Source organism: Narcine bancroftii, chromosome 4 (genome assembly GCF_036971445.1).
Source record: "Narcine bancroftii isolate sNarBan1 chromosome 4, sNarBan1.hap1, whole genome shotgun sequence".
NCBI lineage: Eukaryota > Metazoa > Chordata > Chondrichthyes > Torpediniformes > Narcinidae > Narcine > Narcine bancroftii.
Window position 1 is genome coordinate 242238109 of NC_091472.1, and position 26100 is coordinate 242264208.

General features: G+C 40.2%; 1 protein-coding gene and 1 non-coding gene across 8 annotated transcripts in view; both read right to left on the reverse strand.

The window, feature by feature from the left end:
* kcnh3 (potassium voltage-gated channel, subfamily H (eag-related), member 3) overlaps positions 1-26100 on the reverse strand; it is a 698780-nt gene that overhangs the window by 336378 nt on the left and 336302 nt on the right. For all 7 annotated transcript variants that reach the window (XM_069934512.1, XM_069934516.1, XM_069934515.1 and 4 more), the window contains one exon: positions 6087-6221. In XM_069934512.1, the coding sequence (XP_069790613.1) occupies positions 6087-6221 (135 nt within the window). The remainder of the gene's footprint in view (positions 1-6086; positions 6222-26100) is intronic.
* LOC138762530 (U6 spliceosomal RNA) lies at positions 25274-25380 on the reverse strand. The gene has a single exon (XR_011356938.1). It is a non-coding gene; the product is annotated as a U6 spliceosomal RNA (small nuclear RNA).

Here is a 26100-nt window from a genome sequence, read left to right on the forward strand (position 1 = left end):
GACTTCAGGAGAGCCCAGGGGGATAACTCCACTATCGATGGCTCCACCGTCGAGGTAGTCAAGAGCAGCATCTCTCTTGGTCCCTCAACACAAAACCCATTGCCAAGAAGGCCCAACAATGCCTTTAATTCCTGCATAGGTTGAGGAAAGTCCAGCTTCCATCGTCCACCATCACTACATTCTACAGTGTATGCATTGAGAATATCCTATGTAAATGCATCACTGCCTGGTTCGGGAACTGTACCATCACAGAACACAAGTCTCTGCAGCGGATAGTAAGGACTGCTGAGGGGATCATTTGGATCTCTCTTCCTGCCATGATAGACATTTATAAGGGCTGTTATTTTTTAGAAAGCTGGAAACATTGTGAAGGATTCCACACACCCCTCCTGCAATTTATTCTCCCTCCTGCCATCTAGGAAGAGGTACCAAACCATTTGGGCCCTCACGACCAGATTGAGAAACATCTTCTGAACTCCAGGGGTACACAGGGCATGCATATGTAATAAGTGATATGTTATTTATAAAAAAAGTTTCTGATGTAGTTTATTCAGGTAAATAACCAGCTCCCTGGTCTAGAGAAATGCTATCACATATTTCATTGTATACTGCAATGTTTATGGTGTGAACGACAAATAAACATGAATGCGTGATAGTATTATTGTGGTGTATCTATTTGTTAATTGTGATCATTGCTGAGCTCCAGGTTGCAGGCAGCTCTGGAGGGCCAATTTCAATGGACCAATCCTGGATCTCAACCAGGGGTTAAACTGAAGTCCAGGTTTATGTGTATGTACTCTTTATTTATTACTGTTTTTAGTGTGCTGTACCTGGATGGTGCGTGCTGAACAAGTTAAACCCTCGTTTCTCAATATACTGTGCCTGTTGATGGTGGGTACTGAACAAGTTGAACCCTCTTTTCTCGGAGTACCATGCCTGTGGGTGGTGGGTGCTGAAAAAGTTAAACCCTTGTTTCTTGGTATACTGTGCCTGTGAGCTGACTAGGTTAGTCTGCTATTTTGTGCCTTTTTGTGAACTCCCCTGTGTGTAAATAAAGACCATTGTTGGTTCATAATACTTGTTCAACCTTGATTCTCTTTGAACCCATCAAACCTATTTTGAACACAATACTGTGTATAAGAACAAAGAATTATGAAAAGTTTAAAAAGAAATTAAATTATAAAACTGGTAGAAATAAAAAAAAACATGTTAAATGGCTAGTTTAAAAAAAGTTTACAAAGTGATTATTTATCCTGTATGATAATTTTAAATTAAATTTAAATCTTAAATTTATACATAGAGCATGGTAATGTCCTTTCAGCCCACAAGCTTATGCTGCCCAATTACACCCAATTGAGGATGAAAGAGCTCTGAATCACAGAGGAATCTGGGTATTCTCTCAGGCTGACACTTTAGATTTAGAGATTTAGCATGGTAACAGGCCCTTCTAGCCTATGAGCCCGTACTGCTCAAATACACAAATTAACCTATAAACCCTGACACTTTTGGAGGGTGATAAGTATCCGGAGCTCCCGGAGGGAATCCATGCAAACATGGGGAGAATGTACAAGCTCCTTACAGATAGTGGTGGATTCGAACCCAGGCTGCTGGTACTGTAATGGCAGGTCAAAGTTGCAAGTAATTAGAGAGCTATCAAAACCTTGCTTATTGCTGGTGGAATTAAACTTATCTAGAGGACTGAACAATGGTAGTCTCCTTATTTAAGGAAAGATTCTGAAGAGATGGAAGCATCTCAGAGAAGTTTTATCAGGCTACCTTTTGGATTGAGTCATTTGTTTAATGATGAAAAATTGAACAGACTAGATTTTTAAAAGATCTTTATCTCCATTTTCCTGCATTCTCTATATACTTTCATTCCCTCAATAACCAGAAACCTTTTGATCTCTATTTTGAATGAACTCAATGATTTAGTTTCCACAACTCTCTGGGTACATTTAGTAATTGTTTCTGAAGCAGTGAATAGATTGTTCAAATATAAATTTATCAACAGGATATTTATAATGGAAGCTGCAGCTGTATATGTGAATAAGCATCATTTTTAAAAAATGCATTCCTGTATCAACATAATATACGAGTACTTTTCTCCATTTTTAAGGCCCTTATCCTGGTGGCAATTTGGACCAAGTGGCTCTCCGGTATCAGCATTTTTGAAATGGGTCCAGCAATTTCAGATTCAGATTTATTGGCAGAGTACTGGACTTAGAAGTTGCTGTGCAGAATGTCCCTTAGATAAATCTTGCACAGGATTTTTCAGTTAGAGAAAAGCTGGAATTTATGCAACCTCTCCCTCAAACTCATGATATTCCAAACGTTTCATGACTGATTCAGAATTTGAGGTTGCACAATAGATTAAACAGCACATCAAATACAATTTACAGGTCCGTCATCCATACAGCGATGCCCAGTCAGAATTGGTCATGAGAGAACACTTAATGTTAATTTGGTGCTCTCTGCACATGTAATGAATTCTGAGGTATTGTGGTTTCCAGAGATTGTTTCAGGAGCTGAGGAAGGAATTTCCCCCAAAATAACCAAAGTCAATATTGTAACTCCTGGAATTCTTTAAAAAAACTGCATAATCAAATACTGGAAGTATTGGACAATTGAGGTAAAGCATCTGTAGAATGGCATGAAAGAACAACTTTGGGTCATCTCTTCATTTTATTTTTGCACACAATGCTCTAGGATTTAATGGTCAGCAATGTAGGAACAGTTACCATCCTAAAAAGATGTCCAGAATGATTTGGTTGGACAGAGGGCATGGATTTCCTCATCTTCAATGCAATTTTGAATTTAGCTCCGTGGCAATGAGATGCCAACCTGTTGAAAGATTTCATACAAACAAACAGCACATATTCAGAGAAAGCAAAATATAGATTGGGATGGGTTTATTGGATAATGGATCAAGTTAAGGATCATAAAAAGTCCAAATAATTTATTTTTAAATTTTCCAAATCTTAAATCTTAACCTGAGTGAACGAGACTTGATGATGGTACAATTTAGTATATTGTGTAAATTCAGAGTTACTCCTAACTGAACAAGCCTCAACATTTGCATTAATTGTTAGGGCACAGTGTGTAAATCTGTGATTCTGAGCAGATTCCAATGATGTGGATAGGAACAGTTTATCATCAACAGCGATCTTCAAATTTACAACTTTGCCCATGCACAAGCGGAACACAAAGGTTGCTGTAAATTTCACACAGCATTCGCTCTGCTATCAGTACCAATGCAAACCCTGTGCCAGTATTTATAATTAATGCACCAAAGTGCAGATCTTATGAACTTGTTCTGCAGTTATATAGTATAGGCTCAGTAGTGAAAAAACAGGTTCCACACAGAAAGGCATCTGAGCACATAATCATACATTATATAAGTACATTCATATCAAAATTCTTACTTGTTTCAGTGTAGGTACTTCATGGAAAAATAACTACGTTAAATTAAAAAAATATAATAAGTACAAAAGATAGATAATAAATACTCGTGGTTACTGAATCAGAAAAAATTAGGTGTTACAATAGTGGAAGAAAAAAGTGGCATTCCATGAGGGGTTGGAGTAGTTTGTGATTAATTACGGGAGATTCAAGGCCCTGACAGCTGTTGGAAGAAACTGTCCTTGAATCTCAAGGTACTGCTCTTCAGGCTTCTACTCTTTCTTTGTGAAAGTAACAGTTAAAAAAGGTTGTGACCAGAGTGTCAGGGGTCCTTTATGATGTTGACTACTTCCTTGAGGCAGTCAGTACCTCACATAGATGACTTTGATGGATGGGCGGTCGGAACATAAGATGAACTTGGATGTGTTTGCTTCCTTCTGCAGCCTTCATGCATTCCTGGGGACCAACCCAGTCTGTGATGCAATCAATCAGTATACTTTCAACAGTGCACCTGCAGAAGTTTGATAGAGTATTCAACAACATATCAGATCTCCTCAGACTCCTCAGAAAGTAGACACATTGGTGTGCCTTCTTCACTGTTGCTTCAATGTGCTGGTTCCAGAAGTCAATATTAATTTGGACTCTCAGAAACTTGAGGTACTAACTCTTTCCGCCTCTGTCCCATTAATGCAGACAGTTCATAGTCCCTCAGCTTTGCCTTCCTAAAATCCACAATAAGCTTCTAGGTCTTGGTGACTGTTATGAATCGCACGTAACGAGCAGCAACAGACAATGAACCAGACAGTGTTTAATTTAAAACACTAATTTTATTTCTAACCCTTAAACCATAGTCTTCATAGTCTTAACTTTTAAACTATCCTTAACATTAAATCTATCCCCAACCATGCGCAGGTGTGTGTGTGTGTGTGTGTGTGTGTGTGTGTGTGTGTGTGTGTGTGTGTGTGTGTGTGTGTGTGTGTGTGTGTGTGTGTGTGTGTGTGTGTGTGTGTGTGTGTGTGTGTGTGTGGGTGGATGTTCTGGTGCGTGGTGTCCATCCACATGAGCTCCTGCTCCTTTTGTAGGCAAGACTTGAACTGGGCAGCTTCCATGAAGCTTCCAACTCCCTGGCACCAGTCTCTCCAAGTAATCTTACTGCTAGTCACACTTAAAATAAAGCAGTTTCTCCAAGTGACCTTCACTGTTAGTCACAATCAAAATTAAGTACTTTGCTTCCCAAAAGACCCACCCGGCACAAGTCAATCCACCGAAAAGGCCAAGTCATTGAATTCCACAAAAATTAGCTGGCCACAAGAGCTGCTTCAACAAGCTGTGTTCTCTTTAGCAGTCAGAATGGTTTTACCTTGCAAAATCACTATGTCTTTGCAAATGTATCGAATTCTGGAAAAGACTGCGACAAACTTTCCCTCAGTTCTTCCAATGTATTATCACTGGGCTGTGACTTGTGTTGTGCTTGCATGAAATATTAAATGTTAACTGTGACCTTTCAGTCCCTTCTGTCTATACTATCCCTTACAGTGATAATCCCATTTTACAAAATGGGAGCTCGTAATAGTGATATTGAGAGCAACATTGTTGTTTTGCCACCAACCAACCAACCAGATTCTTGTTCTCCATCCACTATTCGGATATATCATTTATAGTTATTCAACAAACAACAGTGGTGTTATTAGCAAATTTTGAGATGGTGATGGAGCCAAACTTAGTTACACAATCATGAGTCTATGGGGAATAGAACCGGGGACTAAGCACGCAGCCTTGAGCTGCCCGTGTTCATAGTATGGTAGCAGTATCACCTTGGGCTGCTCAGCTCTCCTGTCATTAAAAATGTTTACCTTTATCTTTAAGCAAATTCAATTAAGATTTATCCTCAAGTATCTGCCTCTGAGATACAAATTCTCTGATATTATTTTGCAAATGTCATTTTGTCTTTGAAATGAAAAAAACAAATCTGAACTTTTTAAATAATGAGTCTTTCAAAACTTGCCTTTCAAATGAAAGAGACATTCTCTGAGGCAGTGGGGAATGTGTATACAGATATGTCTTATTTGGTTTGGCTTCGCGAACGAAGATTTATGGAGGGGTAATGTCCACGTCAGCTGCAGGCTCGTTTGTGGCTGACAAGTCCGATGCGGGACAGGCAGACACGGTTGCAGCGGTTGGAAGGGAAAATTGGTGGGTTGGGGTTGGGTGTTGGGTTTTTCCTCCTTTGTCTTTTGTCAGTGAGGTGGGCTCTGCGGTCTTCAAAGGAGGTTGCTGCCCGCCGAACTGTGAGGTGCCAAGATGCACGGTTTGAGGCGATATCAGCCCACTGGCAGTGGTCAATGTTGCAGGCACCAAGAGATTTCTTTAGGCAGTCCTTGTATGCCTGTGCTTATTCATTACTAATGATGTTTTTCTCTGCCTCTCAGAAAACTGTAATCACAACTGTAAACTTCTTGTAGCAAGCCAAAGGTAACACTAGCCTGCCTGATATCCTTGTGTTATTAAAGATTACTACTATTCTCCATTAAAACTATGAAGTTATAATTCTCATTTAATCATTCATCTGAGAGATTCACACTCCTTTAGTAATTAAAACCAGACAGAGTACAGCAAATTATTTTCATACTCAGCATTTAGTATTTCATCAGCAAATCGGTGTTCCTTTCATAAAAATAAACCTTTACCTGAATCTTTTGCACTATCCGGTGACAAATTATTCTTGCTATCAGTAATGTCCTTGTGTGATGCCAGGAACAGCACAACTTCTCCCTTTTCATTCTTAATTGGAACAATATCTAGCAGACACCAAAATGATGCACCTGAAAAAAATCAAACAACCAATGTCAGTATACTTAATAGAAGAATTCGGCATGCAAAAATAATAACAAGTACCAAAGAGAAAATATATGCAAATACTGCCTAATTTCAATCCCCTTTATAACAAATCAGGGCACAGGCTTGTACTCACACAGAAAGACATAGGGTACAGGATGCTGGCGAGTTGTAGTTGTAGGATCCACATAGGCTGTGGGCTTGCTGAGGACCGGCTTTGGAACTGGGATTGGAAAGGGTGCTAAAGGCAAGAAGGGATCCCGATGGGCTTCGGGTGCTGAAAGCTTCCTGATTGTATCAAAGGTTTGGATCTGGAGCTCAGGCTGCCAATCGGAGGTTTGGATCTGGGTTGCCGACTGTTTCTGTGCAGTTGCAGAGGCTGTGAGAGTGCTGGGGGAGAATTCATGGGCATGGTGTCTCTTAAGGGACTCCTTTGCTTCTCTTTCACTGATTGTTTGGGGCGCTGGGCAATGAAGTATATCATATACTTTACATTTTTGATGTATTATTTGGTGACAATAAAAGGAACCTTTGAACCCTTTACTAGGTGGTACATGTGATCAAATTGGAAATTAATCTACCACTTAGTGTATACATAAACATCATATTGAATATTTGTTTCTGTATGCACATATACATTATGTAACTCACACACATATTGTTTACCGATAAGTCCTTTACATTCTGCTCAGCAGTGGTATGTTGGAAAATTTGACAAAATGCAGGAAATTCCAAATGACAAGAGTCCCTCCAACAACCACTGGTTGCATGGATAGTGTGTGGTTTATATTTCTACCTCATTGCAATTAGTTCAGGTGATTGGTCATTAAACTATTTCCCATATCTCTTCTCTTGAGATGTGAGTTCTCCATTGAGCACACCACTAGATTTGCAGGAAATGATAAAATGAATGAAAAACACAAAAAAGTCAAATGGTCTTAGAAGAGATCAAACATCACCAACTTGTACAGAAATAATAACTTTAATATACCATGATTAAATATCTCAATCCACTTTAATCAATGAAGTCTTACATATAAAAAAAATTAGGTCAGCTGACCAAAAGTTTGGTCAACAATCTAGGTTGCAAGCAGAAGAAAGAGGCATTGAAACAAATAGGCTAAGTGTTCAGTCATCCAGCCAACTATGTCTTATACTGCACGTTTCACAAACATTTCTACAACTGATTCCACCTGCATTGAATTCGTCCATCGTTATTGAATGAAGATCTACCGGGACCCATGCCTGAAGAGGGCGCACAAAATCAGTGAACCGGTGCGGACTCAAAAGGCCAACATGGCCTGTTTCCGCTCCGTGAATGGTTATCTGGTTATATTGTTAAGATGGTTGCAGAGATGAGGGATTTGAGCCAAAAATCAATGAAGATCCCAGGATTATTTCCCTGCAGAGGAGAATTTTTAGAAATGTATAATGTTTAGATAAGAAAACCTGTCCCTTTAAAATGATGTCACTAGTGGAAAAACATTGGGAAAGTGATGCCGTGGAGATGTGAGTAAGAACCTTTTTATGCAGCAAATGATAGTTACCTGAAAGACTATGAGGTTGGTGGTGAAAATAATCAATAAATTCAAAAGGAAATTGGATGGGTACTTGTGGGAAAGACACAGGATTAAAGAGATGGAGTTGGGGAATTGGATTGACTAGATTTCTCCAGAAAAAACTATTATCAACTTGCCCTAATGATTCCATGACTTTGCAGAATGCCCCTCTTGCTGCAAGCACAGGGTCATTGATGCACACAATTGGCAAAACTGACTCGATGCCCGACACAGCAGAATCAGCAAACCTGCTCTCTGTGTCAAGCCATTCTTTTCTTAACACATTTGAATTTTACAAATTGGTTTCAATGGAAATGGTAAAACTAATCCTGTATGTATGCATATGACGTGGACTTTTTACCCCCTCCATAAATCTTCGTCCGCGAAGCCAAGCCAAAGATGTATGCATGTGTGCATATACACACATGCACACTAGACATTCCCCAATTCTACCATCCAATAAACGTACAGACTTGCATCTGAAAATATAAGTGATTTTGAATTCTACTTTTGTGATTAATGAACCAGATATAGGTGAAAAGTTCCCAACATACCAACTGATAGATATCAGTGGTGTGATGTTTCTCCTATTACATTAAAGAAACTTTGGTTCTTTTAAGACAATTAGATTTATTAACTAAGCAAACAACACTAAGGACAGATCTCATGTGGAGACATCCATCTTGAATCTACCAAAGATGCAACAGCATTCCCAGGATGCAACATTCCCCACATGCTACTCACTCCTGGTGGTAGCACTCTATGACTACAAGTGGTGCATGCTCTGAGGAAATGATGGCTACAAAGCTCAGTAAACTTAAGTTCATCAAACATAAAAACAGCATAAGGTGCTTTCTAAAATTAACTTATATTTGCTGTGTGCTTTTTTTGGAGCAACTACTAATTAGTCCTCTCCTTTATTTTTTTTCCATATAGCTTTGCAAACTTTTCCTATACAATTACATATTTCCATAGCAATTTTAGAATTTACAACTGAAGAATCTGCTTCATTTTAGGTTTTGCATTTCCAATCAATGATGCTTTGCTGTACAAAAATACAGTAATTCTCAACTCCCTTCCACTTCAATTATCTACAGTCGTTCCTTTTTCACTATCATCTCTCCTGCCAATTGTTCTTACATGAACAGTAGCAATACCTTTGATCCATCCCTTTCATTTTCTATTCTAACTTCATCTATCCTCTCAAGTTCCAATCATCAAAGGGAAAGATGCAATTATAGCTGTTTATACTAAGTAGGGGTTTTACCTTAAAAAATAGGACCTCCAAAGAGGCAATCAGGGAGTGTGACCTGGATATCCAGTGAATTGAACCGTGATGTGGTTGTGAATATAACGAAGGGTTCAGCATGTAGCAAAGAAGGGTAAACACTGAAAGATAGACATTTGAGTTATTATAATTTCTGAATATTAAGTACATTTTATTTTGCTATGGAATAAAGAATTTTGTTTTTATTTAGAAATAATCTCATGCTAGGATTTCTACACAGCTTGTAGCAACTACATCACCAGCAGGGGAAAACACCAATTCTAAATTTATCATTTTTATTATTTAAGTAACCTGCATTCTTTGATATTTTTCTTGCATGCTGATATGCCAGCAAACACAAAATGTGAGCCCGTCTGTGGAGTAGCGCTTTCTTTTATTGCAACATTGAAGTGGGAAACCAAAGGGAAGGAGGTAGGAAGCAAAGATATTCCTCAGAGAGAGAGATATGGAAAGGAGTCAAACCAAACAAGGATGCTGAAGGAATTGGCAATCGCACATTAAAAATATACTCTCTACCCTCTAGACAACTGCCAGTGCTTTTGCGATGTTACATTTACTATGTTTGTTAACTGTGTTCTGGTTGCATATTGACACTAATTATGTAGTTCATTTGATTCCAATTACTGGTGATGAATTCCTTGGATTTGTTTAGTGTAGAATTCATCCATTGTTAAAATCTACAGTAAAGGTTTTTTCACAAAACAAACAAAAGTGTAACAATATGCTATAAAGTTATCTAACAGAATATTGATGGAAAATAATGCTTGGCATTGCCAACATATCTCCCCACATCTCTTTAGCTTCGAATTATATCCCACTGTATTTCCATGACACAAGAAGACAGCTGGAATACTGCTGACAAGTTCAGCTGTGGCCCTGATACAAGACTACTCACCACATCATCGGTGACAGTTGCGATTGACCTCCTGATACCAGCCTCAGGAACAGAGGATTGGTATTACGTTTCTGAATATGGAAATATTCAGAACAATTCTGAACATTCTAGGTGGCCATCCCATCACATCAATGCCATTCAGCATGCAAATAATTTTCAAATAACAAAACATTGCATTGAAAAAGTATTCAGCTAATACAATGGATTCGCATGATTCTCTAAATAAGTGAATTAAATGATCTCATTTGTTCCATATGTCTGACGCAGGCTACTTATTCCTCCCAAATTATATAAACTCAGCTATGCTAATTAATAGATATGATTATTTGAGTGTTTAGGGAAATGGACTAGAATTAATTTATTAGTGTTAAATGAAGGCTATAAAACATATCCTTAGCCATGCAATGAAATGAAAGCAGCAATTCAAATTTTTTAAACCATTAACTGTCTGGTATAAGACTGTAAAGAAACCAAAAACCTTGACATTAGGTATATGGAACAGCAGCAAGCTATTTACCCTTTGAGTTTGTTCTGCTTTGCAATAAGATAATGACTGATCTGTTACATTTTAATTTTCCTGCCTTTTCCCTCAAATTCCCTAATACTTTTGAAATGTATCTCTTACTTCAAATGAGAAACCCCCCAAACAGGGGTTTCATAAGATCAGGCAGAGATGGGAATCAGACTTAAATATGAGAATAGATGAGGAAACCTGGTCTAAATTATGTTGGGATAGTATGGCTAATATGATAAATGTAATGAAATAGATTGGTACAACATAATTTTTTGCATCATTTATATCTCACACCACAGAAATTAAATAAATTAAAATTAAATCTATCAAACTGATGTTTTAGATGTGGTGAGGAAGTAGGAACTTTTTTACATTCAACTTGGTTATGTTCTAAGGAAGGGCCTTTTTTGGGTAGATTTAGGAAATTTCCTCAAGTAGATCATAGGAATCAAATTTCCACAAAACCCAGAATTATTTTTACTGGGGAATATTATAGGGATAAGACCTAAACTGAAACTATTCAAACATCAAACAGAATTTGTTAAAATTGTGTTGACAGTGGCTAGAAAATGTCTAACAGTTGCTTGGAAGTTTGATTCACATCTAGATATGGCACATTGGAATGCAGAAATACATAGTTGTGTACCTCATGAGAAAATTATTTATTACATAAGAAATAAGTATGACATATTTTTACAAGTTTGGAACCCACTTTTACAAATCTCTAGTGTAAATCTTTAATTATGTTCATCCTAATCCTCGAAACCGGCATTGATCTTCTCCAAAGAAAATTTATTGAATATGAATTTATAATCTGTGCCATGTACGGCTATTTTCTTTTTTCTTTCTTCCCTTTTTCTTTCTCCTTTTCTTGCTTTTCTTTCCAAATCTATCTTTTTATTTACTTTGGGGACTTTCTTGGGAGAGTGGGGGTTGTGAAGTTGGGATATAACCATCATGGAGCAAATACTGGATTTACTTTAGTACTTGTATTTTTTATTTTGTAATTGACTGCATGTATGGTCAAAATTTTTAAATAACAATTTTTAAAATGCCCCATTACTGCAGGTCTCATATTCTTCTCCCTTCCCTGCTCAGGTGAAGAGCCAGAGACCTGACCACCATGACTTGACCCTGGGAGATCAGTGCACTTATTGTTGAGGGGAACAGCCAATGGGGTATCTGTGCCGACTGTCTATTCCCCTTCCTTCTCCAATTATCCAGCTACTTGCCTCTTGTTCTTGATTGTCTCCTTATAGCCTCTATCACGCCTCTACCTCCTAAATGATCTGGATTTCATCCAGGTCCAACTCTAATTCCCTAATATGGTATGTAATGAATTTCCAACTTGCTAATGTCATTGCCAGTGGGCCATAAAGGAAAATTTAAGTTGATAGAGGAACACATACATTTTTGGCATTCTCCAAAATGCAAGCTGACTTCATTCACAGTTTGATGTGAGGGAATGTTTGGCATATGGTAGAGGTGCAGACCTTCCTCAGTGCCTACCTGACACCCCAGGAACAGCCAGTTTTCTCAAATACAACCCTCAGAATCAAATCAGGATGCAGTCACAACTCTCCATTGTGCGATTTTAAAGCAATAAGACAACTTTCCTGTCCACAAGATCCACAGGATAATATTTTCTTCTCCACATTATTTTCCTTGTGAAAATATCCTCCAGTCCTTACTGTGGGGCAAATTTAAAGGCTGACTACACAATCTCAAAAGTATCATCTGTTGAGCTAAATAGGAAAAACTAAATAGGAAATGGAAAAAACCAGATGGATAAAGCTTTTTATAAACATTGGGATAGAGTATCAAGATCGTATTGTGGAATATTACACCCAGTCTTGAAGTTCTTTCTTCAAGTCAGAGATTAATGCAAAAGTAAAGTATTCAAGTGTTTCATTGAGGATATCTTAGAAGTGGAAAGATAGAGATCTGAGGAAAGCTCCAAAAACAAGTGTGTTAAGAAAATATCTAATGTGACATTCAAACCATGAAGAATTCTTATAAGGGAAATACTGTAGAGAAAAAAAAATCATTGATCATCAAAGCAACAACCAGATAATGCTACAGATTTTAGTTCTACATGCAAACTTAAGAAATAGATTGTCAACCACTGTCAGGGTTGTAAGACACTTTTAAAAGAAAGCATATGGAGCATCATGAATGAATTCTGCTCCTTCTATACCATTTAATTTTTTAAATTTAATTTTAGACAGACAGCCCTAATGGCCCATGACCCATGGCTGCCCATTTACACTCAATTGACCGACAACCCCCGGTATGTTTTGAAGGATTGGAGGAAGCTGGAGTACCTGGAGGAAACCCACACAGACATGGGGACAACATACAAACTTCTTACAGCTCTGGATTCCAAACCCGACTACTGGTGCTGTAACAGTGTTGTGGTAACCGCTACACAGCGTGCCACCCATAGTTCTAAATTTATGCTCCAGGGCAAAGTTGTCCCTGAAAAGAGTTGAAGTCATCTTTAATTTAAACTCCCAGTGAGTTTAAGTAAGAAAATGCCTGAATGAGTTAACCTCACCTTTCTGAGGTAAAATGAGAAGTCATTACTCAAAGGATGCTGCTTCACTTTGAACAGATTCTGGCTTGGATTTTAAGAGCGAATGTTGAAAACTAAATGGCACAGAAGCTACTTGCTGACACCTGACTGGTAAGATTGCTTCTGTTATATCCTCTTGCTCTGGTCTCAATAGCAGTAAAGACCAAAGCTTTTCCTGCAACATTCTTGTTCCAACTGGTCCCATGTTAAGAGTATATACAGTGTGTTTCCCCATATCTTAAATTCGGTTCACCAAAAAGTTCAATTATCAGAACTTTTATTGATGGCAATCATGCATTGCAAGTTGAAATCTTTTTTTCACCCGAAGTGCCCATGTGGGACTCTGACGCGCTATTAGCTCCATATTGAATCCAGTGGAGCTCTTGTGTATTATACAATGGCAAAAGGATATGCAGAAATGTTCCTGATGACTACACCTGCATAAGGTGCATCCTGAGAGATTATGTTAGGGAATTGGAGTTGCAGCTAGATGAGCTTCGGATTAAAAGGGAGACAGATAGGAGTTACAGTGAGCCAGTCACCCCAAACAGACAGGAGTCAGCTAACTGGGTGACTGTGAGGAAAGGGAAGGGGGTTGGGGAGACAGACAGTGAGAGTACCCTTGCAATAATAAGTATACTGTTTTAGATATCGATGGGGAGGATGACCTACCAGAGGTAAGTCGTGGTGGTCAGGTCTCTGGCATGGGGCTGGCCCCTCGACTCAGAAGGGAAGGGAGTAAAGAGGAGATCTCTTGTAATTGGGGACTCACTGGTTAGGGGAGCAGGTAGGAGGTTTGCTGGACAAGATCGGGGCTCTCAGTTGGTATGTTGCCTCCCAGGTGCCAGGGTCAGGGATGTCTCTCATCGAGTACACATCATTATGGAGGGGGAGGGCGAGCAGCCAGATGTCATGGTCCATGTGGGTGACCAAGTGTAGATGAGGTCCTGAAGAAAGAATATACAGAGTCAGAGAAGAAGTTAAAAAGCAGAATCTCAAGTGTGGTAATCTCAGGATTGTTGCCTGTGCCTCATACTAGAGAGGGTAGGAATAGGAAGATGTGGATGAAGAAGGCAGGGATTCACATTTGTGGTTCATTGGGATCTCTTCTTGGGAAGGTCTGATCTATACAAAAGGGACGGGCTGCACATGAACTGGAGTGGGACCGATATCCTGGCGGGTAATATCCAGAGCTGTTGGGGAATGTTTAAACTAGTTTGGCGGGGTGGGAATCAGAATGAGAGTGGAGAGGTTATGGTAGAAGAACACCTAGATTTGAAAGAAGAGGGGAACCAGAACATTAAAGTTAATGAAGTGGGGGTGGGTGGTAAAAGTAGATGGTAATCAAAGGAGTGTATGTGGGGGACATTCTCTCAAGTGTATATATTGTAAGAAAGGTGGATGAGCTTAGAGCATGGATTGAAACTTGAATTCAGGAGGGGCATGATTGGCAATTAAATATTCCAGGTTTCGATTGTTTTAGGCCTGATAGAACGGGGTGGGGGGGGGGGGGAATAAATGGTGGAGGAGTTGCTTTTCTTGATAGAGAAAACATTACAACAGTGCTATGGCAGATTAGATGGGAGGGCTCATCCAGGGAGGCTATTTGGGTGGAAGTGAGGAATGGGAAAGGCATAAAAACACTAATGATAGTGCATTATAGGGAATTAGAGGAACATATTTGTAAGGAGTTAGGATATATGTGTAATAAACATAAGGTGGGGATTGTAGGAGATTTTAAACTTTCCACACATTGATTGGATACCCATACTGTAAAAGGGCTGGATGGGTTGGAATTTGTCATATGTGTTCAGGAGTTTTCTATATCAATGCATAGAAGAACCAACTAGAGAGGGGGCAGAATTGGAACTCCTATTAGGGAACAAGATAGGTCAAGTGTGAGTTGGGGAACATTTAGGGTCTAGTGATCATAATACTATTAATTTTAGGTTAATAATGGTGAAGGATAGGGCTGGAATTCTAAGGTTGAGATTCTTGATTGGAATAAGGCAAATTTCAAGGAGATGCTAAAGTATTTAGAGGGTGTGGATTGGGATAATTTATTTTCTGTGAAGGATGCAACAGATAAATGGAAGATATTCAAAGGGGAAATTTTGAGAGTAGAGTCGGTCTGTTCCTGTGAGGATTAAAGAAAAGGTTTGAAAACATAGGGAGCCTTGGTTTTCAGGGGATATTGGGAATTTGGTTTGGCAGAAGAGGGACGTGTACAGTAGGTGTAGACAGTGGGGAATAGATGAGGTGCTTGAGGAATAGATGGCATTACGAGCCCAGGGGACACCAAAACCCAGCAGCAACAGAAATACACCAAGACAAATGGTGACTTAAACAAAAGATGCTTTTAATTATCTTTAAACATGAAAACAGGATCACACTTTAACTTATCACTATTAACTTATTTAACCTAACTTAACCCCCTTCTAATTCTAAGTGCACACGTATGTAATGTGTAAGTTCAGAAAAGTTATTTGTTTCACAGTCCAATCTCACTTCTCATTCCTCCAAGTTCACTGGTATCAGGCAATTCTTATACTGTGCACAGAATTTAACATTTATGAATTTCACCAGGCTTTGGTGCTTGAAAGCTAAATCGTCACCACTCAGGAAGGTTCTTGTTGGTTTTCAGAGAGATATTTGTTGTTCTTGGACACAAACTGATCCCTTTTAATCAGCCACACTGGTATCTTGCTGAAGAAACCTGCCCATTAGGGTTTTACAGATGATAACCTCTTTCTTTCAGGTCACCATAGAGTTCCTTATCGTTTCTTTTATTTCATGTGAAATGTTAGGCAGCCAGTCCTCTCCTCTTGTATGGACAACAAGGGCTTTGACAATGCTGAACTAAGCACTCACAACCCATCTTCAAAATGGGGGTTTTCCATAAGCTTGCCAGCTTGTCCTGTTCCAGTCACAGCTGCTGCTGCTGAACTGTAAAAACTGTAGAACTGAATTCTCTCTCTCTCTCAGAGTAAAGTCTGTTTTTTTCTCTCTCTGTTTGCAAAACCACATAACCCTCCTAGAACTGCATCCTCCACTCAGACAGCCTGGGCTCCGAACCTACTCCTCCAAGTTCTTTCATCTGTTGCTTTTCAAAACAACAATCCATTAGCGAAGTCCTTTGTGCACTCTTCAAAATTTTTGCAAAGGCTTTTGAAGCCAGCCAATTTAGCTTGAGCAGAGCTCCAGTATGTTAAATGAGATTGTTTTGAAGTGTTTGTATGTGACCTACATGATAAAAACCCTGCCACATTTTATCTCCCAAAATCATATCGAGATACAATATAAAACACAACATATTCTGTCAAAATGGAGTGTAATTAGAAAGTTTAAAAGGAGATATGAGGCTGCTTTGCTAGGCAAGGTAAAAATAAATCCAAATACATTAAAAATAAACAAAAAAGAAGGATAAAATTGGGCCCCTTGAGGATCACAGGGGTAGGCTATGTGAGAAGTCAGAAGAGATGGGAGATATTTTAAATGATTTCTTTTCTCTAGTATTTACTAAGGAAAGTAAAATTGCACCAGCTGATGTAAGGAAATCTGATAGTGAGGTCATGGATAATATACAGATTAATAAAGTGTTAGTACTGACTATTTTCAAGAGAATAAAGGTGGATAAATCTCTGGGTCCTGACAAAATATTCCCTTGGACCTGAGAGAGGTTAGTGGAGAAATAGTGGGGGCTCTGACAGAAATATTTAAAATGTCACTGGCCACAAGGGAGGTGCCAGAGGATTGGAGGGTAGCTCATGTTGTTCTACTGTTTAAAAAAAGGCTCCAAAAGTAAACCTGGTAATTATAAGCCTGTGAGTCTGACGTTGGTGATGGGTAAATCAATAGAGAGTGTTCTTAGAGACAGTAAATACAATTATTTGGAAAGACAGGGATTAGGAGTAGCCAACATAGTTTTGTTCATTGTAGATCATATTTAACAAATCTTATAGAGATTTTCAAGGAGGTTATTAAGAAGGTTGATGAGGGGAAGGCTGTGGATGTTGTCTAAATAGACTTTAGTAAGGCCTTTGACAAGGTTCTGCACAACAGATTAGTTAGGAAGGTTCAATCATTTGGTATTAATGTTGAAGTAGTGAAATGGATTCAACAGTGGTTGGATGGGAGATTCCAGAGAGTAGTGGTGGTAAATTGGAGGCCGATGACTAGTGGAATGCCTCAGGGATCAGTACTGGCTCCATGTTGTTTGTCATAGATATTAATAATCTAGATTTTAGGGTGGTGAATTGGATTAGTAAGTATGCAGATGATATGAAGATTGATGGTGTTGTGGACAGTGAAAAAGGTTATCAAAGCTTGCAGTGGGATATAGGATAGTTAGAAGAGAGAGCTGAAAGATGGCTGAGCAATTCTGATAAATGTGAGGTGCTACATTTTGGTCAGACTAAACAGCAAATGTCATACACATTAAATGGTAGACAACTGAGGAGTGCAGTAGAACAAAGGGATTTAGGAATTCTGGTACATAATTCCCTGAAAGTGGAGTCACATGTAGATAGGGTGGTGAAGAAAGCATTTGGTATGTTGGCCTTCATAAATCAGAGTATGGAATACAGGAGTTGGGATGTCATGGTGAAGTTGTATAAGGCACTGGTGAGGCCAAATTTGGAATACTGTGTGCAGTTTTGGTAGCCAAATTATTGGAAGGGTATACACAGAATAGAGTAAGTGCAGAGGAGATTTACAAGAATGTTGTCTGGGTTTCAGGGTTTGAGTTACAGGGAAAGGTTGAACAGACTGGGACTTTATTCCCTGGAGCGTAGACAATTGAAGGGTGATTTGATAGAGGCATTTAAAATTATGAGGGAGACAGATAGAGTCAATGTGGACAGGCTTTTTCCATTGAGAGTGGGGGAGATTATACAAGAGGATATGGTTTGAGGACATGGATGAAGGAGGAAAGTTCAGGGGAAACATGAGGGGGAGCTTCTTCACTCAGAGAGTGGTGGGAGTATGAATGAGCTTCCAGTTGAAGTGGTAGATACGGTTTTGATTTTAATATCTAAGGAAAAGTTGGATAGGTAGATGGACAAAAGAGGTACAGAGGGTTATGGACCAGCTGAAAATCAATGGGACTAGGTGGGAGAAGGTGTTCAGCATGGACTAGAAGGGCTGAACTGGCCTGTTTCTGTGCAGTTACTATTATATGATTACATAAGGTATCACGTTAGGTAAGAATCAAACATTATTTCATGCTTGAAAACCCTTCTGTTGTTTTTTTGTTGTTGTTTAACCACTGATACAAGTATTCTGCTGATGCTTAAAGCCATTATTTGGTTATCCAAAAAGTCCAGTTAACTGAAAGACGTCCTGTCCCAAGCTTTTTGGATATGTGGAAACATACTCCGTAAATGGTTATATGGTTATACTGCACAAGCTTATCTATATGGGCATTTTCGACTCAGCTAGACTACTTGCTGTCTTCACCTGGCAGTCTTGGCATTCTCCAACCAGGCAGCATAACTATCGCCCTCCAATGTCTGTTAACTCCCTCCCCCAGTCTCTCTTTCTCTATCCTCTAGCTCCCCACTCCTTCCCTTTCCTTCTCCTATCAAAGAACTACCCTTCTTAGGCCCTCTGCCTTTTATCCCTACCACTTCCCAGCTTCTTTCTCTTCTACCCTCCAATCTATTCACCAATCTGTTAGCCTGTGCTCCTCCTCCTTCCCTTTCCTCCCTGCTCTCCTCTCCTTCTCTTCCATCCCCCTTTTTATTCAGATGTCTACCCATTTCACCACATTGCTGACATAGAGCTCAGACCTGAAACATTGTCTTTTACTTCACCAGCATTTTCATGTATTGCACTAGACCTCAGCATCAACAGCTTTGCAAGCTCTCCCCCACCCCCAGGTTGAGAATCACTGCTCTAGACCCAATTGTTTCTGAAATATTTTGTTTGAGAAAAATTGTCATTGGCCCATTTCCTTTGGAGTTATGAAACCAGCACATAACGAGTCAATTAGGTACAATTAAAACAGTGAATGAACTGCTTTTCCCAAGGAGTGGTGAAGCTATTGAAGGCCCATTGAAGCCATAGAGGCTACCTCAGTAAATGTATTTCAAAGTTGGATAGATTTTTACATAGTAGTGGAATTAATGGATATGAGGTAAAGGCAGGTAGGTGGAGATGAGCCTATCATCGGATCAACCATGATCTCATTGAATGGTGGAGCAGACTTGATGGGCCGAATGGCCCACTCCTCTTCCTATTGCTTATGTTTTTTAAACAATGATACATTCCTCTTTACCCCTTCCTCTAAATTTGGGAAGATATCAATATAACATACTTTGCAGTTTCCTCTTTTCTTTGTCCTTGAAGCCCTAAATTTTAAATGATAATATATTATGTGCCTGTGTATCAGAAAGCTGGGGGAAAAAATACACACACTTTTTGCTGCTCTTTTTGACGTGATAATTTGAATATATGAAATAAACTTTAGTGCAGAGATTGGGGGTGAGGGAGGCTGGGATATGACTCCAGCCTGTTCTAATGCCTAAAATTTGTGAGGCTGTTCTCTTGTAACATAATTTGAAGATGTTATGCATCAGGGTGCTAAAAATACTCCTGACCATTTTTCAATTAAAAAACACATGATTTGTTTGGAACAGATGTCATCCTGATGCTTCCAAAGAAAATACTGATGTAAACTGAATCGCCAGAAGTGAACCCTTCTTTCCACTATTTAATTTGGCATATTATATTTATTAATTGATTGAGCTAACAAGAATTAATAGACCTGAAACTTTACCAGGGTTTGGTCTCATACCAGGTACTCTGTTGTCTGAGAGATGAATCTTAGTGATTTTATTTTGCGTCCAGTCACATCAAATAAAAAACTGCTAGACTCAGTCAATAGGTTAGGTGAGCTTTGTGGACACTAAATAAGAGACAGCTTCCTATAACAGTGGATATACTAGGGAATGGCAGATGCTGGAAAATGGAACAAACAATATGCAAGAGGAGAGGAGTATGAAAGTCTGCAGACACTGACTGTAGTAAAAGTACAATGCTGAGAAACTTCCACATAATGTACTTCACTTAGCACAGATAAAGATACATACCCAACTTTTTGGGACCAAACTCTTCATCAGGTGTGAGAAAAATGCAGGTAAGCACCTGAATAAAATGGTTGGGGGTGGGGGGTAAGAATCATAGGCCCACAGGCAAGAGCCAAGCAGCATCAGTGGGAAGTGTTAAATGTTTTGGGTTGAACCACTTTTTGATGAAGGGTTCTGACCCGAAACATTGGTTGTTTTTTTCCCCTCCCATGTATGCTACTTGACCTATGGAGTACCTCCTTGTAGATTTTTTGTAGTTCCTATAAAAATAGAAACACTGCTGAAAAATTCTTCAGATTTTTAAGGCAATTATAAGCTACTTGTGATTCAAATTGTTTCTTTATTATTTTCACTCAGTAGTAATGACTGTAAATTCAGTCATCTCCATAAATACATCTAACCAGTCTTCTTGTGCTTCCCACGTAGATGTGAAATTTATGTTGTAAAATGTTAAAGCAAAAGGATATCGAATCCAACTGATATTAACAGTGTACTGCCTCTACTCAGCATTGATTGGACAGTTATGGATGCTCTGTAACTTATTTAGCAAATTGCATTATCAATGTTAATGCTAAGTGTACAGGTCAATAATGTTAAGATTGCATCATGTTACAATTTTTACAGAATTTAAAAAAAATTAATCTCCTCTTCCCCATCTCAGAAACGAAGATAAAAAATCTGCAGTTTTGCAGACTGTAAAGTGCAACAAAGACTTGCCAGTGCTTAAATGTCACATTATACCTGTTCATCTCTATTAAATGATAAAGCAATTTTCCTAAATGTTGTCCAATTAGAATTTCATCTCCAACTTTAAGATCATGGAATATACTTTATGAATTCATAGAACATAAAACATCACAGCACAGAACAGGCACTTCGGCCCACAATGTTGTGCTGACCCATATACTGTATACCTCCTCAAAAAAATAGAAACCGTTTCTACTTCATAACCCTCTATTTTACTTTCATCCATATGCCCGCCAAAGAGTCTCTTAAATGGCCCTAATGTTTCAGCCTCGACCACCACCTCTGGCAATTCATTCCTGGCACCCACAACTCTCTGTGTAAAAATGTTACCCTGATGTCTCCCCTAAACTTTCCTACTTCACTTGGTACAGATGTCCTCTTGTATTTGCTACTCCCAACCTGGAAAAAAGGTGCTGATTGCCGATTTTATCTATGCCTCTCATAATCCTGTAGACCTAAATCACCTCTCTTCCATGTTTGCTTCTAGGAGAAAAGCTGTAGTTCTGCTAATCTTGCCTCGTGAGACATATTTTCCAATCCAGGCAACATCCTGATAAATCTCCTGTGCACTCTCTCCATGGCTTCTACATCTTTCCTCAAATGAGGTAACCACAACTAAACATTATACTCTAAGCGTGGTCTCACCAGAGAATTAATAAACCAATGTTTTGTGTTGGGATCCTTCATTGAGTCCCTGAATTCAGTCTGGATAAAAGGTCATAACCTGAAACATTGACCTAATTCTGGCATTGAAGGAGGCCAAGAACAAACAGGTTGGTCTAGGAATGGGCAGAGAAATTTACATGACTGGCATCTGGTAGCTTTAGATTGCATGTGAGGACAGAGTGCAAGTGTTTGACAAAGCAGTTGCCTCATCAATCTATGGAAAAAGCCACATCAAAAGCATTGAATGCAGTTGACGATGTTGGAGGAAGTGCATGTGAAGTTCCACCTCACCTGGATGAAGGTGAGGGGTTAATGTTAGGACTGGTGGCTTACTTCCTCCAGTTTGTTCAGAGACACGGAGTGTCAGTGGATCCTGCCACCTTCTGTGGTCACATGACCTTTGTAGCTGTATGGACTTTCCCACCCCAAAGTGAATCCAAGATCCAAACATCCAGTCACCTTCCTCAGTCTGAACCCCTGAAGTGAGTCGGAAGCTGTCAGTGTCTGGGACCATTTGAGAGCCCTGCTCACCACTGTCTCCACCACCTGGTTCCTGCAAGCAAATTTCCAGCAGCCCAAAGCCTGGAGTGAGGCTTCCAGGAACCAAGCCCCATGCTGGTATATTGCTGTGGTCCCCTTCTCTGCAGGGTCCTATCCAGGATACTTAGTGGGAATAGTAGGGGATGTTCTCCTGCTCTAGTGCCCTGTGCTAATCCAATATCTCTTCAGAGCCTGCAACCCTTGAAGTCAGTGCTGCCTAACAAGGTTGCCAGAGCATCTTTGGCCTGGTTGAAAGCTGCTGTAGACTCCACATCCCAGCTGAATTCTTTGGTCTGACTGGAGAGCAGCTTCAATAAAGATTGCATGATCCTGGCAGCTGACGACAGGAACCGATAGTAGAAGTTGACCATTCCAATGAATTCCTGCAGACCCTTTGACCATAGTGGGCTTGGCGAACTTACGAATGGCATCAACCTTTTACGGAAGAGGGACCGCCTCATGTCGATCAATGCGATGCCCAAGGAAATCAATGGCCATCAGGCCAAACTAACATTTTTATGGGTTGATGGCTAGGCCGTAGTTGCTCAGTTGCCTGTTAGGTGTTTCTGTTGTGAATGACTGTGATGAGGATGTTGTCTAGGTAGATAAAAATGAAATCCAGGCCACACCCCACCAAGTCCTTGAGACTTGAGAAAGTCTGCGTTGTGTTTTTGAGGCCGAATGGTATGTGAAGGAACTCGAAAAGGCCGAACGGAGTGATAATGTCTGTCTTGGGTTCATCACTGGGATGCATAGGGATTTGGTGGTACCGCCAGGTCAGGCCAATTTTTGAGATCTTTGCTCCAAGTAAATTGGCCGTGAAGTCCTGGATGTGGGGAACCGGTTACTGTTCGGCCATCATGGTATTGTTGAGCTGGCAATAGTCCCCACAAGGTCTCCATCTCTTGAAGACTTCAGCACCATGTGTCTAGGAGTGGAACACATGGGGTGTCTGAGTACCAAACGATTCCTATTTCCTTCATCTTCTTGAATTCTTCCTTGGCGAGCTGCTGCTTGTTGGGAGAAAGCCTGCGTGCCCAGATGTGTAGCGATGGTCCCTGCATGGGGATGTGGTGCTGGATGCCATGTTTCTGGACTGTGGCATTATAATGGCTGGGAATCCTGCCAGGATTCTGGCAAACTTGTTGCCTGATAAGGTTACTGAGTCAAGCTAGGGGGCCTGGGAACAGCTTCTCAAAGGGAGAAGGTCTGGAAGATCCTAGAATTGATCATACGATGCCCATTCAGGTCCACCAAGAGGCAATGGGCTCGAAGGAAGTCTGCACCAGTAGGGATTGAGATATGTCAAAGTGAAGGTCCAGGAAAAACAGCAGGAACTGAACTTGAGAAGGATGGTCCGCACTCTATATGTGCATATGCTGCTATTGTTGGTGGCAGTGAGGGATGGTCCCAACTTTCCAGCGCGGGTGTCTCAGATCAAGGAGGGCCAAGACCTCCACCCCTGCATCCCATGAGGAAAGGCTGCCCTGAGTGCCAGTCCCATAGTTAAAGGAGGCTGTCTCGGTGGCCAACTGTTATAGCCATCAGCAATGGCCAGCCCCTGCTATTTCCCAGATGGGAGCAAGGTAGACACCAGCGGCAGGCTCCAGAACCGGTTTCTGATAGTAGAAATACCACTGCTCCGAGTCTCCACCTGCTGTGGCTGTCGCCGGCCTCTTTGGTAGATTGGGAAAGAGATGAATCACTGGGCACATCGCAGCAACTTGTCAATGGATGCCCTGCCATATTGCTTTGTGTGCCACAGGATATCTGCACGGGCTGCTAACCTGCATGGGTCACTGATGTCGTCGTCCGCGAGGAGTAGGCAGATGTCTTCTGGCATCTGTTTGAGAAATATCTGCTCGAACAGTAAATAGGGCCTGTGGCCATCCATTAATGGCAGCATATCATTCATAAAGGTGGATGGCATGCGGTCACCCAAGCCGTTCATGTGGAGCAGCTATGCTGCTCGTTCGCGGCGGTAAAGGCTGAAAGTGTGGATAATGAGTGCCTTAATTGCCTCATACCTGACGGCAGCTGATGTAAGAAGTTGATGATTCATTTGGCAGTCTCCTGGTCGAGTGAACTGACCACATAGTAATATATTGTGGACTGTGGTGATCTGCTTGACCTGACACTGGGCCCCAGCCTATTCGAACTAGACTAGTGGCTGTGAGGTCCGAAAGATCGGCAGCTTCAGTGAGACTGTGTTCTGTGTGCTCATGTCATTCATCGTGGGGTCCAAATTGCAGTTTTGGACTGTTGGGGTCACCACCGTGGTCCGTGAGCTGTGCAACGAATAAAAGAAAAAAACGCACAGAAGCTGTGAGTGAGTTGAACCAACCAACTGACTTTATTGGACCTCTCCGAGACCTTATAAGCACCAGTTCCATGAACCTTTTCAGCCCCTCCCACTGGGACCATTGTGATGTCAGCCCAGTGCGAGCCTGCACCTTCGTGACTGGTGGACTCATCGCAGAGAAGTATGGCTTCGGTTGGCCCAAAATGCACATCTTCCAGATGCAGCCCTGAGGCTGGTATCTCGTCATCCTGCTGCTGGGCCACTGCAAGCACAGTATAGTCGATTCTGAGGGCAGGGAGTACTCAGACACGACAGATGTATGGGACAGACAGTCAGCCATGAGGTTGTTCTTACTGAAAATGTGCTTGATAGGTATGCACTCTGAGATATAAGAGAGGTGACGCTGCTGTCTTGCTGATCACAGGTCCAACACCTCTATGACCCAGTTCACTTGTGGATCAGTGCAGCCCACTACAACATTCATGTTTCGGGTTCTGTAAAGGTCCTCTAAGATAGTGACTCGCAGGAATTCAAATTTGCTCACTTTTTCTTCAGATTCCCCAATAATCATGGTATTGTACACCTTTGGTTTTCCTTTTCTGAAGTCTACAATCAGTTCCTTGGTTTTAGTGACATTGAGTGTGAGTTTGTTGCTAGTGCACCATTCAGCCAAGTTTTCAATCTCCCTCCTGTATACTATCCCTGTATGACTGAGATACCCCGTCAATACACTGTGAGATGGGATTACTCTTTTGCACATGCCTGAACTTTAAGATTCATATCCAGTTTAGAACCTAAGAAAATATTTAACAAGAGGTCAGGAAAGCTCATATGATATATTGGTTGTTGCATCCTTCAGCATTTTAAAAATATGGAACCCTTCATGAATTTGTGTGTCATCCTTGCGCAGGGGCCTTGCTAATCTTCTCTGTACTGTTCCAATTTTTGTATATGTGCTGCCGAAGAGAGCACAATATTATTTTTACCTCTTCCTAGAAATTCAGAAACTGAGCTCAATCTCACAATTTTGAAAATGCTGTATTTCACAGTAAATGGTAGGCACAACATTTTGCAGTCAACAACCACATCTAATAGAATTAGCAGGTACATTTGATCAATTCTACTGTCTTATTTCTGGTCAGTAACTACAATTTGTAGCATAAGAGGTTATTGCAATTTCATCCACAACAACTCCAGATGTTCATCATGAAGCCACCTTCCCAATAAAATAATGTTGACACTATAAGGAGAAGGAGCTACCACTATTAGAGAGGGAAAGGTACGAGATAAATTAATGGGTTAAGTGCAAACAAACTGCAAGGACCTGATGGCCTGCATCCTCGGAGTTGAAAGAAAGTGGCTTCATGGATAATGGTTGGATTTTTTTGGAATTTCCAAAATTCAGTAGATTCTGGGGAATTCTTAGAGTATTGGTAAACTGCTTATGAGTTGTGACTATTCAAGAAACTAGGGAAACAGAAAGCAACAAAATATAAACAGCGAACCTAACATCTAGCCCTGGGAAAAGAATCTAATTCTTTATTGAGGAAGTGAATGTAGTCTTTGAGGGTGTATCAAAGAGGATAGATGGAGAACAAATAGATATTAATGCATTTGGATTTCTTGAGTGTATTTCATAAAGTGATAATGAGAATAAGTTATTGCCATATATATTGTATGATGTACAGATGC